At 36.6% G+C, this 12,194-nt stretch overlaps 2 protein-coding genes across 2 annotated transcripts; both read right to left on the reverse strand.

Moving 5' to 3' along the window:
• Nucleotides 1-320: 320 nt before the first annotated feature.
• Nucleotides 321-1,370, reverse strand: LOC144440642 (uncharacterized). The gene has a single exon (XM_078130028.1). It carries the CDS (start codon nucleotides 1,368-1,370, stop codon nucleotides 321-323), a length of 1,050 nt encoding a protein of 349 aa, XP_077986154.1.
• Nucleotides 1,371-6,402: 5,032 nt separating this feature from the next.
• On the reverse strand, nucleotides 6,403-7,452 carry LOC144440643 (solute carrier family 35 member G5-like). Its single transcript, XM_078130029.1, has one exon. The coding sequence runs from the start codon at nucleotides 7,450-7,452 to the stop codon at nucleotides 6,403-6,405; it is 1,050 nt and encodes a 349-aa protein (XP_077986155.1).
• Between the last annotated feature and the right edge of the window lie 4,742 nt (nucleotides 7,453-12,194).

Here is a 12,194-nt window from a genome sequence, read left to right on the forward strand (position 1 = left end):
GCAATATAATTATTATACGAGATATTGTCCAAGGCAGTATTCAATTACAGTACACTGTAACGGTCCTTGTCTCTCTATTTTGAGATAAAACTGTCATACTATATATAACGCTGCCAGTATAGGTAAGGCTACGAACATGAAGTTTCATCAAGTTGCATGAGTAACTAAATTTTATATATGACTGTGGGTTTTTTTTGAAGTCACAAAAAAGGTAAATTTTCGATGAAAAATGTTGAGAAGGAAAAGACAGGAAATGAAACCTTCAATGTCAGGATCTCGACCATGTTTCTTGCACCATCTCTGTGTTTCATATAACTGAATCAGTCTTGCTCGTGTTTACTGAACGTCTCCCACAGACTTTTCATAGCAATTAAGGCTGATCCAAGGAAAATCAGTACTGCTCCTATCACGTTTAAAACATTTAGAGATATTCCCAATACAAAATATTGTAAAATATATGATACTGGAATTTCAGTGTTGGCAATAATGGATACCGCGGCAACCCGTTCGAAGTAGATACTTTGGTACATTGCTGCTGCACCTAATGCATAGGTTATGCAGCATCCTGCTGTATACCATTGTAATGTTGGGTCCATGTTCCATTGGGGTTCCTCGATAACAAACATGAGTGGCAGGCAGATGATGGCAGTGACGCCGTTTGCATAAAGAAATGCAGTGAGCGTTTGAACGCTTTTACCCACGTAACGGGTGATGATCATTCCACCCGAAAAACCAACAGCAGCGACAAATAAACTAACATAACCAAAGATCACTGTTTTCGAGATATCGACGTGTTCTTTCGCTTCGTCGTTGTTTTCCTGACTTGAGTGATGGTCACCAAATATGAAAGTTGGTTGAGTTATAAGTGTAACCCCGACAGCATTTACCACGCATCCTAGAATATCAGAGATTTTCCACGAATCGCTAAGAAACAACAACCCTCCAAGAAGGCAAAATATTGGTCGTAAAGCAGATTTTACAGCTGTTGCATCTCCAATTGGAAGGACACTCAAACCGTACAAGTTAGCACCAATTGCCATCGTATACAACAGTCCCGCGCAAATAATAAGGATTACTAAGATTTTTTCACGCAGTAGTTGAACTTTGTTGCATATTGCTAATGGAAGGAAGCCAACAAAGCATGTGAGGGTTATCAGAAAAGTCTGCTGTAGTGGAGGTATAGCATCGTCTGACATAAGTCTGGATAGTAGGCCACCAAAGGCGATGGATATCCCTTGGAATAAGGCTAATGATACTCCAACTGAAGACCTCAAAATCCGTCTACAATCTATTCCTCCTAGTGTTAGGTTACAGCATTGCTTACCGTTTTCCCGATTTCCATCAGATTGAACTAGATGTGTTGTTTCCATGATATATTCCTTGTTGACTTTTATGATGACTTGACGGTATATATTCATGCGCTGGTACGCAGTGTGATTGTTTTAGATCCCAAATGATAATTGTTGAGCCGGGACGGAAAGGAACGAATGTGAATTATACGCCCATTTGCAGTGGGCGGACCGGATGGCGGCTCTACAAGGTACCCTAACTTCGTGGGGGTTATTGTCAAATTTGATTGCATACAGTGATGACCGAAGGGATTTCTCACTGAAAAACCATGGTAATAATGAGCAGCTGGTGATTTTCGTAATAAATTTGGTATGTGTGGATTTGTGAATGTCTGTAGAAAGCGTGTGTACATGTGTTCACAGAAAGGTGATATTTAAACATGGTAGAGATAATCTTGGACAAAACATCGTCACTGACTGTGTTTGTTCATTACTTGTGAAAAGCTGTTATAATTCAAACCCGGGATTATAATGCATGCCAATCACACATGTTCAAATAGGTACATACATCCATGAAATTTTGTGTAGTAATCAATGCTATCTTGAAGCAAAGACCCTACAAAACCATGCACTATGACAAGGCCTAAAAAATACTTCTTTGGTTCTGGTTACCCGACCCAAAGACCTATTATTATTGAAAACTAAAATGAGCAAAAGGTTTACACTACAGAGATAAAGCTATGCTAAAACCAAAATTACACAACTCACAGAAATTCTACAGTAGCTTGGTTGAGCACAGTTTCTTGTCTTGACTTGTAACTCTTTGTCAGCGATTACCTTGGCAGGGACGCTTGGGACTTGCTTGTAGACGTCAAAGAAGTAGGCGACGCGCTGAGTAGAAAGAAACAGTGGATCGTTGAGTTGGGGCACTTGTTGAATAAATGACAGTGTCTGGCTTAGTAGATAGCTTGGGGTCCTGGCTATAGCTGTATTCTAGCAGCTTACAGTAGCATATTACTGGCTACAGGGTAAATCAGTTGTGGCACTGAAAGTTCATAACTTTTGGCTTTTATAGCCTGTTGTAAACAAGTCCACATGGCAGAAACTGTCAAAACGTGTCTATAGTCCACTTGGAGACAGTACCACGACATCTAAGCTGGTTGGTCTGACCAGTGACGACAACAGATGCTTGACTGAATGTATGCCGATTTCCCTGGTGACTGAATGTTCACTTTACCCTTAGGTCAGTCAACTTACACTAAGTTGTAAACACCAGGTGCCCATGCACCAATATGTAAATAAAAGAGCTCAACATAATCACCTGTTATCTTGCCATCAAAACAAGACCTACACAGTGACTAATCTAACTGAATTAGTCAGCACTCTAAAGTGAGTTATCTACAAGAATTATTGAACAGGAAAATCATCTCTTGACACCCACCTTATTAATATTTATGAGTTGGTTAAACTGAGTGGCCTCAACCGTTGACACTCTCTCGTTCCCACTCACCGTGGCTAACTACATATAACCTTGAACTTAGGTCTTACCTCTGATTCCTACAAAATGAGAATTGTTTGGAATTTCGACGGACGAACAATAATTTTGCCTCAGAAGATTATATTAGATCTCTGACTCTCTGTCTGTCTGTCTGTCTGTCTGTCTGTCTGTCTGTGTCTCTGCCTCTGTCTGTCTGTCTGTCTGTCTGTCTGTCTGTCTGTCTGTCTCTCAAACACTCTATACAGATTCTGATAAAATAAATGTAAAAGTATTTAGTTCATGAATATAATGCTCTCGAAAAATTTAATTTCAAATAATCACTTAAAGGTAGATGAAATGAAGTTTTAGTGAAATTATAGATTCTCCGTTTGACGTTCTTTGAAGTATTTCAATATACACTAGCATAGATTCGCAGGTGACGTCGATTTTTCGCAACTACTCTGTTGTCCGAATCGCTGTCTGATTTAAATATTCACTTCATCTAGGAATTAGGGTATATACGATCAAGTACAAAAAAAACAGTCACAAAAAACAAGAATTTTTTTATTAACAAGTTTGGTGGCGCCATGTATTAATATCCATTCATATGTACAGTTTGTGTATGGCGACTCACACTTAATTGTAAAGCGCTTTGGGAACGGTGTGGGAAAGTGCTATGTAAAAACCCAACATTATTATCATTATTATTATTAATTCTCACATACAGCGAATTTCACAATACCGTTCAGTTTTTCTGTTTGATACAACTACACAGGAACAAATAAGAAACTGGACATGCTACACCTTAAGGTAGCAAGATTGAATGAGGACAGTTTCTTGCTACGTTTCTTGTATTTGAAATCAACTACATCTGCCACAATACAGACATCAAATGAACATTGCAAAGGACATTTTACACGCTCTTCATCAGGTGTACGTTTGGTAAATACCAAGCCTTAATGTCTGCATAGAGTTGCAATACATTGAAATCGTTTATTTCCCTGAGACTAAATGTAGCAAAAAATGCGGTCTTGCTATTGAAATGAGGCATACATGTATGCAGTTCCATATAGGTTACTGCGTGATTTTATCAAAAATAAATGGTGAATGGTGTTGTAAAATTCACTATAGTTAAATGTTGCAAACTCGTCTGCCATCTTTCAGGAGGCAACAACACTGAATGTCTCCTCGAGTGCAATTTGTCCTGATCAGTCTTCATCCTCCTTTTTGGTAAAACGACTGATTCCCCTAATAAGTATCATTGCATGGTCACTTTAATTTGAAACTACCTAAATTGGTATAACAAACCGTCACACAGTTTTAGCAATGAGTTGACAAAATAAAACAGACAAGAAACATTTCTGAGGTCAGGTAAGGAGTACTTCTTGAGGTCAAAGAAACATTATATTTCTTACTTTAGCTGAACCCGAGTACAAATTAATAACATTGATTTGAATTTTCTCACAAATTTTACTTCTTAACCTTCAATGTCAGGATCTTGACCACATTTCTTGCACTTGCTGAGTGCTTCAAAACTGAATCAATCTTGTTCGTGTTTATTAAATGTCTCTCACTAGTACTAGGAGTAGGGGGGGGGGGGGGCTGATACTATTTTACAGGTCTTAGCATAGATGGTAAGATAGAGAATATGATGATATATGTAAAGTGCCTGTGTAGTCGGAGATATCATTTTTCAATTGTTTAATGCAAGCATCATATGTATCAATGTATAGATTAACCAATTGAAGTCACTTTTTCTTGTGAAAATCTATGAAATTAATATGTACCAAACTGGATAACGGAGACCCCTTTGGAGACCCGCGACTATAAATATAAAGCGATGTTTTGTCAAAGTGATTCCCCCTCCTCCCCTTCGAGTGTTATTTTTCAAAATGACCCCCCACCCCTTTCAAGTGCTGGTCCCGCCACCAGCAACATCACCTCCCCACCCTAGCCCACAGTTAGTTAAAAATGACCGCCCGATTTACACATTCTTGGGTTACTGACAACGTAGTGCTTATAGAGGTTCTACTGCAAGAGGGCATATCATGTCATGTGACGTAGTAGTAATGGTGGCTCTGACGTAGCAGAGTTTGTCGTCTGCCAGTCAAGCGTTTGAATTTTTGTAATCTATAGTATAATATCCTTTAGATAACTACCGAAAATTGCCCTCCAATTTGTCTATTACACACCTAGATGTAATGTTTTGGTCGAAAAACAGAAAAAGTTCGAGAAATATCCGTGCATGAGATTTTTTCCTTTACCGACTACAATAGGTGCACTGTGGGTCGGCAGTATATAGATACTGACGGCATTTTGTATGTTTCTCATGGCCCGATCTACTTTTAGGCTATTTTGCATTTATTTTCAAAAAATGACGCCCTCTACCGTCTGGTCCGATTTTTTTGGATGATGAATTGGCGACACTGCAACTAGAGATTTTATTGTTTTCGTTGTTAAAATTGGGACCCTTAATGAAATATATCTTTCATAGTTTCCTTCTAACAATTTCTCATTTTCTAATATTGCATCCACAACAGCGATTATTAATGAAAACATTACCGACATGTACAAACACGCTTATTGTTTGTCATTTTATTTACTTTAATTTATTTTAAAATAGACTGGGAGACCAATCATTTGTAAGGTGTTTCGATGAGAAATACGAAAAATAACCAGAAGGAATGATGTTTTATATCTGTTGTCATCATCAACGTTAGTATATACCATATTATACGAAATTTGAAGCATGCAATAATTGTTAAGACATAAAATTTAAATATGTGTATTTTGCCATCGTCAATACGTACATGCACCAAGTTAGTGGTGAGATCATTTGGTATTTTATTCCATAACATATAAGACCGGAAAATTAAATTGATGATTTGCCCGGGTGGCTATTATATTTTGGGACATGTGCAATCATGTGTAATACAAGTTATTGGGGTTAGATGGGAGCTTCTTGTTTTTTGAATCATTAACAAAAATATCTACTTGAAACTCATATTTGTAAGTATATGAAATGGTTTGATAGGGGATTTGTATGCGCATCGTATTTACTACGATTTCTGACCCGAATAATTTTTTTTTGTACAAGTAAAATGTCACTTAAGTGCATTTTATACGCACTTCCCCAAACATCTAGTCCATGGTTAATATGTGACAGTACGAAAATGTTATAGAGCATGACAAGAGTAAAACATATAGTAATAATCTTATGGAAAATACCAGTTAATTTACATAATATTTCCTGGGTCTGTAAAACATGTTGCCGTCAAAAAGAAGTATTATGGAGACGAATTATATTTATTATACCAGATATTGTCCAGCAAGGCAGTATTCAATTATAGTACACTGCAACGGTCCTCTTTTCTATTTTGAGATTGAACTGTCATACTGTATATAACGCTGCCAGTATAGGTAAGGCTACAAACATGAGTTTTAATAAAGTTACATAAGTTACTCAAATTTATATATGACTGTGAAGTTATTTTTTTAAACAAAGTCACCAGCAAGGTAAATTTTCAATGTAAAATCTTGAGAAGGATAAGAATGGAAATGAAACCTTCAATGTCAGGATCTCCACCATGTTTCTTGCACTATCTGACAGTGACAGGTGTGTTTCATATAACTGAATCAGTCTTGCTCGTGTTTATTGAAAGTCTCCCACAGACTTTTCATAGCAATTAAGGCTGATCCAAGGAAAATCAGTACTGCCCCTATCACGTTTAAAATATTTAGAGATATTCCCAAGATGAAATATTGTAAAATATATGATACTGGAATTTCAATGTTGGCAATAATGGATACCACGGCAACCCGTTCGAAGTTGACACTTTGGTACATTGCTGCTGCACCTATAGCAGCAGTTATACAGCATCCTGCTGTATACCATTGTAATGTTGGGTCCATGTTCCATTGGGGTTCCTCGATAACAAACATGAGTGGCAGGCAGATGATGGCAGTGACGCCGTTTGCATACAGAAATGTTGTGAGCGTTTGAACGCTTTTACCCAAGTGACGGATGATGATCATTCCACCCGAAAAACCAACGGTAGCGACAAATACACTAACATAACCAAAGACATCTGTTTTCGAAATATCGCCGTATTCTTTTGCTTCATCGTTGTTTTCCTGACTTTCGTGATGATCGTTGAATATGAAAGTTGGTTGAGTTATAAGTGTAACCCCGGCAACATTTACCACGCATCCTAGAATATCAGAGATTTTCCATGGATCACTAAGAAACAACAACCCTCCAAGAAGACAAAGTATTGGTCTTAAAGCAGCTTTTACAGCCGTTGCATCTCCAATTGGAAGGACACTCAAACTGTACAAGTAAGCACCAATTGCCATCGTATACAACAGTCCCACACTAATTATAAGGACTATTGCGATCTTTTCATGCAGTAGCTGTACTTTGTTGCATATCGCTAATGGAAGGCAGCCAACAAGACATGTGAGTTTTATCAGAAATGCCTGCTGTAGTGGAGGTATAGCATTGTCTGACATAAGTCTGGATAGTAGGCCACCAAAGGCGTAGGCTATCCCTTGGAATAATGCCAATGATACCCCAATTGAAGACCTTAAAATCCGTCTACAATCAATTCCTCCTAGTGTTAGGTTACAGCATTGCTTACCATTTTCCTGATTTCCATCAGATTGAACTAGGTGTGTTGTTTCCATAATATATTCCTGTCGACTTTTATGATGACTTGACGGTATATATTGATGCTCTGGTACACAGTGTGATTGTTTTAGATCCCAAATGATAATTGTTGAGCCGGGACAGAAAGGAACGAATGTGAATTATACGCCCATTTGCAGTGAGCGGATAATATGGCGGCTGTAAAAGGTACCCTAACTTTGTGGGGGTTATTGTCAACTTTGAATGCATACAGTGATGAACGAAGGGATTTCTCACTGAAAAACCATTGTAATAAGGAGCAGCTGGTGATTTTCGTAATAAATTTGGTATGTGTGGATTTGTGAATGTCTGTGGAATATGTGTGTATTTACAAAAAGGTGATATCTAAACATAGTGGAGATAATTACAATGTATGTATAAAACGTCAGACTGGGTTTGGTCGTTACTAGCGAAAAGCAGTTACAAGTCAACCCCGGGATTAAAATGCATGTCAATCACACTTGTTCAAAAAGAAGTGCATAAATCCATGAAATTTTGCGTAGTAATCAACGCTATCTTCAAGCATGGACCTACACGACCCTGTACTATGACTGCCTAAGGAAATAAATGTTTGGTTCTGGTTACCCGACCCCATCTAGTTTTTCACTGCCGAGACTAAACTTTTGTTTTAATGTATTTGAGAAAAAAAAATAACGAAAATTGTGAAGTCTCCCAAGAAATATTGGATGCGAAAAGGCATTATGAAACTATTCTTCCAATCTGTAATGGCTGTACATCTGGGTAGAAGAAACCAATTAACACAGAGACCATATGGAGAACAACAGAAAACAGCTACGTGAATTTGGCACTCACATATGACAAATAAATGTTTAAAAGAAATAAAATAAAAACTCTACCTACCCCATCCATTCTCAAATTGAGCATAATTGAAACCACGCAATTTTTTTGTTAGGCCCTACTGTCACAAGATGGTCCGAAATATGGTACAATTTTAGAGACATTATTATGAATAACTTATTTGACTCGCCTCACCAACTTCTTTGGCTCCTCGATAACTTATTTGACTCGCCTCAACAACTTCTTTGGCTCCTCGATAACTTATTTGACTCGCCTCAACAACTTATTTGGCTCCTCGATAACTTATTTGACTCACCTCAACAACTTATTTGGCTCCTCGATAACTTATTTGATTCAACAACTTATTTGGCTTCTCGATAACTTATTTGACAAATAAGTTATCCACAATTATGTCCCTAATACAGCGCCATAGCACAACTTTGACTTAATTTGGAACGGGTCGAAAAGTTGAAGGGTGGAGTATGGAGATGCAGAAAGATGCACACAGGCACAGTGAAATGTACTGACTTGGCCAAAGACCTATTATTACTGAAAACTAAAATGAGCAAAAGATAAAACAAATATCCTCCTATAACTGCTGTTGATTATTGGCATCAACGATTTGAATCGGCATTTTCGATAAATTATTAATTCCTGCATCATACTTCATCAAGGACTGAAAACTGGTATATCTTACACATATGCATAATATATCAATATCAATCATGATCTAATCATACACCACCTACTCAGTATCATTCTCACATTTTGCGCCAATGTTTTGGCGCCAAAATGCACATAATTTCCATAATTTAGAAAAAAAAGTTAAAATAAACTACTTCCTTAAGACTGAGAAGTACCTTCTTTAAATGATATCAATAACCAAATCGCGCTCATAGCAACCTGTGTTTTAACAGTTTTATCAAGTAACTGAATATCAGTTGTTCTATAATACCATTGGCAAAATTTTACTTTGCTGCTATGAAACTAACTGCAGTTAATTACATAATGAATTATCATATAATAAAAAGAACAATGACTAGTGAGAGATTAGATAATATTATTTTCAATCTATTCTGTCATTTCTTCAGTAATTGAATGGATATTTGAGATTTTACTTTTTTCTTAATATAATTATAATTACAAATTAGAAATTTTCATGAAATTTTAGAGCGCTAATCGAATGTGTTGTTTTAGAGGCGCCACACTTTGGTTCAGGAATTGTTTGTTATTCTTATTTAAGTCATTCTTACAGGCCATTTTTACCTTCTGTAAGGTAGGTTATATATTAGGGGTGAAGTCTGTGTGTCTGTGTGTGTATGTGTGTGTCTGTATCACCATTTTCGAAAAAACGGCTGCATCAATTCAAACGAAATTTGGAAGACATGTTTCGTTGGGTAATGGCAAGAACTGGTTAGGTTTTGGTAAACATCCCACGAATATTAATGAGCAATTTACGTAATTAATGGTTTTCGGTAATGTACGTCACCCATCATACATGTCGCATACATGTGTGCCAAGGAAATTAAAGGCTGCCCTCAGTGGTCATTAGCTGGTTAGTCGTGCAAATGTCGGTCAGCGCATCACACAGCGTTTGTGCCAACCTTATCAGTGATATTTAAAGTATTGGGTAAGATTGTACAGCTTTGCATGTTTTGATGATGACTTTTATTTCAACTAAAATGTTAGATGGAGACTATCACGTTAGAACGCTAAAAATCACAGGCTATTTTTGGCACTCACCGGGGCCAGGGAGAAGTTCAGCACCTCGCCATGTGAGGAATGCCATTTTGATCTCACAAATCAAATATGTTTGCAATAGACTACTTTTAATTTATTACAATAGGAAGCATTGCCATACGGCTGTAGTATAAGTAATAAATGTCATATAAAATCAAAGTAAGTTGATTATTTTCCAAGCTGGGTTGTTCTTTTATTTGACGGATAACAGTAACATTACATGTGATAAAGAAGAACAGTTGTGGTTGTTTAGTCTACTGCACCATGTGTGACATCCTTTGATTTCCGAAGTCCATACTGAGCTTAACATCCAGATCAAAACTTTAGTAAGCAAGTCTTCAGTTACCCCCAAAATGCTAATAGTTGGTAGAGGTAGCATAAGTTGGATCTGATTACCAGAACCAGATGTGTCCAAAAACATGTGTACTATACGGGCAGGTACTTTGCTAGAAATGTTATACACCATAAGCTACGCCATCTCACATTCTGAATATTGGAAATTACTAATATATAACATAACATAACACAAGTGGCTGTGTCCATTTTTTTACAGTCACCAAGCCACTGCCGTTACATGTCCCAAATCGGAAAAAACCAACAGCTTATATAAATTTTATAACAAGGTAGGACATGCTTTTGACTATTTTTGAAACAAGGTTATCAATTTTTGGCCTATCATGCACTATTTGTAATTTTTATACACACCATGTTGTGGTGATTACATATACCATTGCCCTGCCATCCTCGATGTACTTCTTTCCCATATCTGAAATCTCGAACTCATATTCATAACTGGTAAAATATGTACAAATTTTGTGATTAACTTTAAACAGTAATTTTATGTATAACACTTAATTTTTTTCTTCATGTTTCATCTTCAAATGAGTGTACTGCAAATCTGATGCATTCTCAACCATCATGATCGAATCTCCTTTCATATGTTACTACATAGTGCAATGCACGACCAACTTTCACAGTACATTATTTTTCTACATTGTCACTAAACTTTGGCAAACAATATCATATTAACCAAAATTTTGTTTTTAACTGTAAAAGTTGTTGTCAAATCTGATAACGCCATTTATTATCTTTGAAAGCTGAGTTTTCATAACTATATGGAATTACACAGATAGGTCATTGTGCCCTAAAGGTTCAATGACCAAAATCAATCAAATAAAATACACACACACACACAGACACACCTATCTACCTACCTACCTACACACACACACACACATACATACATACATACATACATACATACATACATACATAGTACATACATACATACATACATACATACATACATACATACAAAGGCAAAAACCAAAGGCAAACAAGACATATTGTCAAAAGTCTAAACAAAGAAAAACATTAAAGCACAAAGAATATCAAACAATCACAACAGAAAACAAAAACAAATGGAATAATGACAATACACAAAAATATTTACATCATAATCTTTATAGCAATGGGCAATTAACAATCAATGAGGAAGAATAACTAATTGCACATGTTATGTTGTATTCCATCAAATCTCTGTAAGAACGAGAATATCAGAACTTCCCTAGCCTAATGGAAGGCATTCAGTTTAAATCTGGTTCTTTTAACTTTTCATGGAAACGATAAAAATAAACATAATACACTTGCCTGTGTTGCGAAGCCAGCTATCACTTCTCTGTCAGTCTCTGTCTATCTGTCTGTCTGTCTGTCTGTCTGTCTGTCTCTGTTTGTCTGTCTCTCTGAGCTAAATTTCTTGCATAAATCATGAAATTGCAAGACAACCTTTACGGAAGGCATTCAGTTTAAATCTGGTTATATCTGTTATCATCATCAACGTATCGTATATACCAAATTATATGAACTTTGAAGCATGCATTGTTAAGACATAAAATATGTAGTTTGTCATCGTCAATATATGCACCAAGTTAGTGGTGAGATCAACAGTTCAATGTAGGATAAAAACCTAAATTCTTTTTAAACCTCGTACCCCCTCCCCACCCCACGCCCCTTTTTGACTAAATTAGCCAAAATTGAAAAATGTTTCAGACAGCACAATCAAGTACAAATCACAAAATGGTTATCAGATAACCAATTACCTTAATAGTTACCTAGAATCCAGAGCTTACTTTCTGTTTTAAACGTAGCCATATCAGGGATACATATAATGTCATTTGCTATTTTGTACCATAACATATACGAC

This window comes from Glandiceps talaboti, chromosome 10 (genome assembly GCF_964340395.1).
Source record: "Glandiceps talaboti chromosome 10, keGlaTala1.1, whole genome shotgun sequence".
NCBI classification, from domain to species: Eukaryota; Metazoa; Hemichordata; class Enteropneusta; family Spengelidae; genus Glandiceps; species Glandiceps talaboti.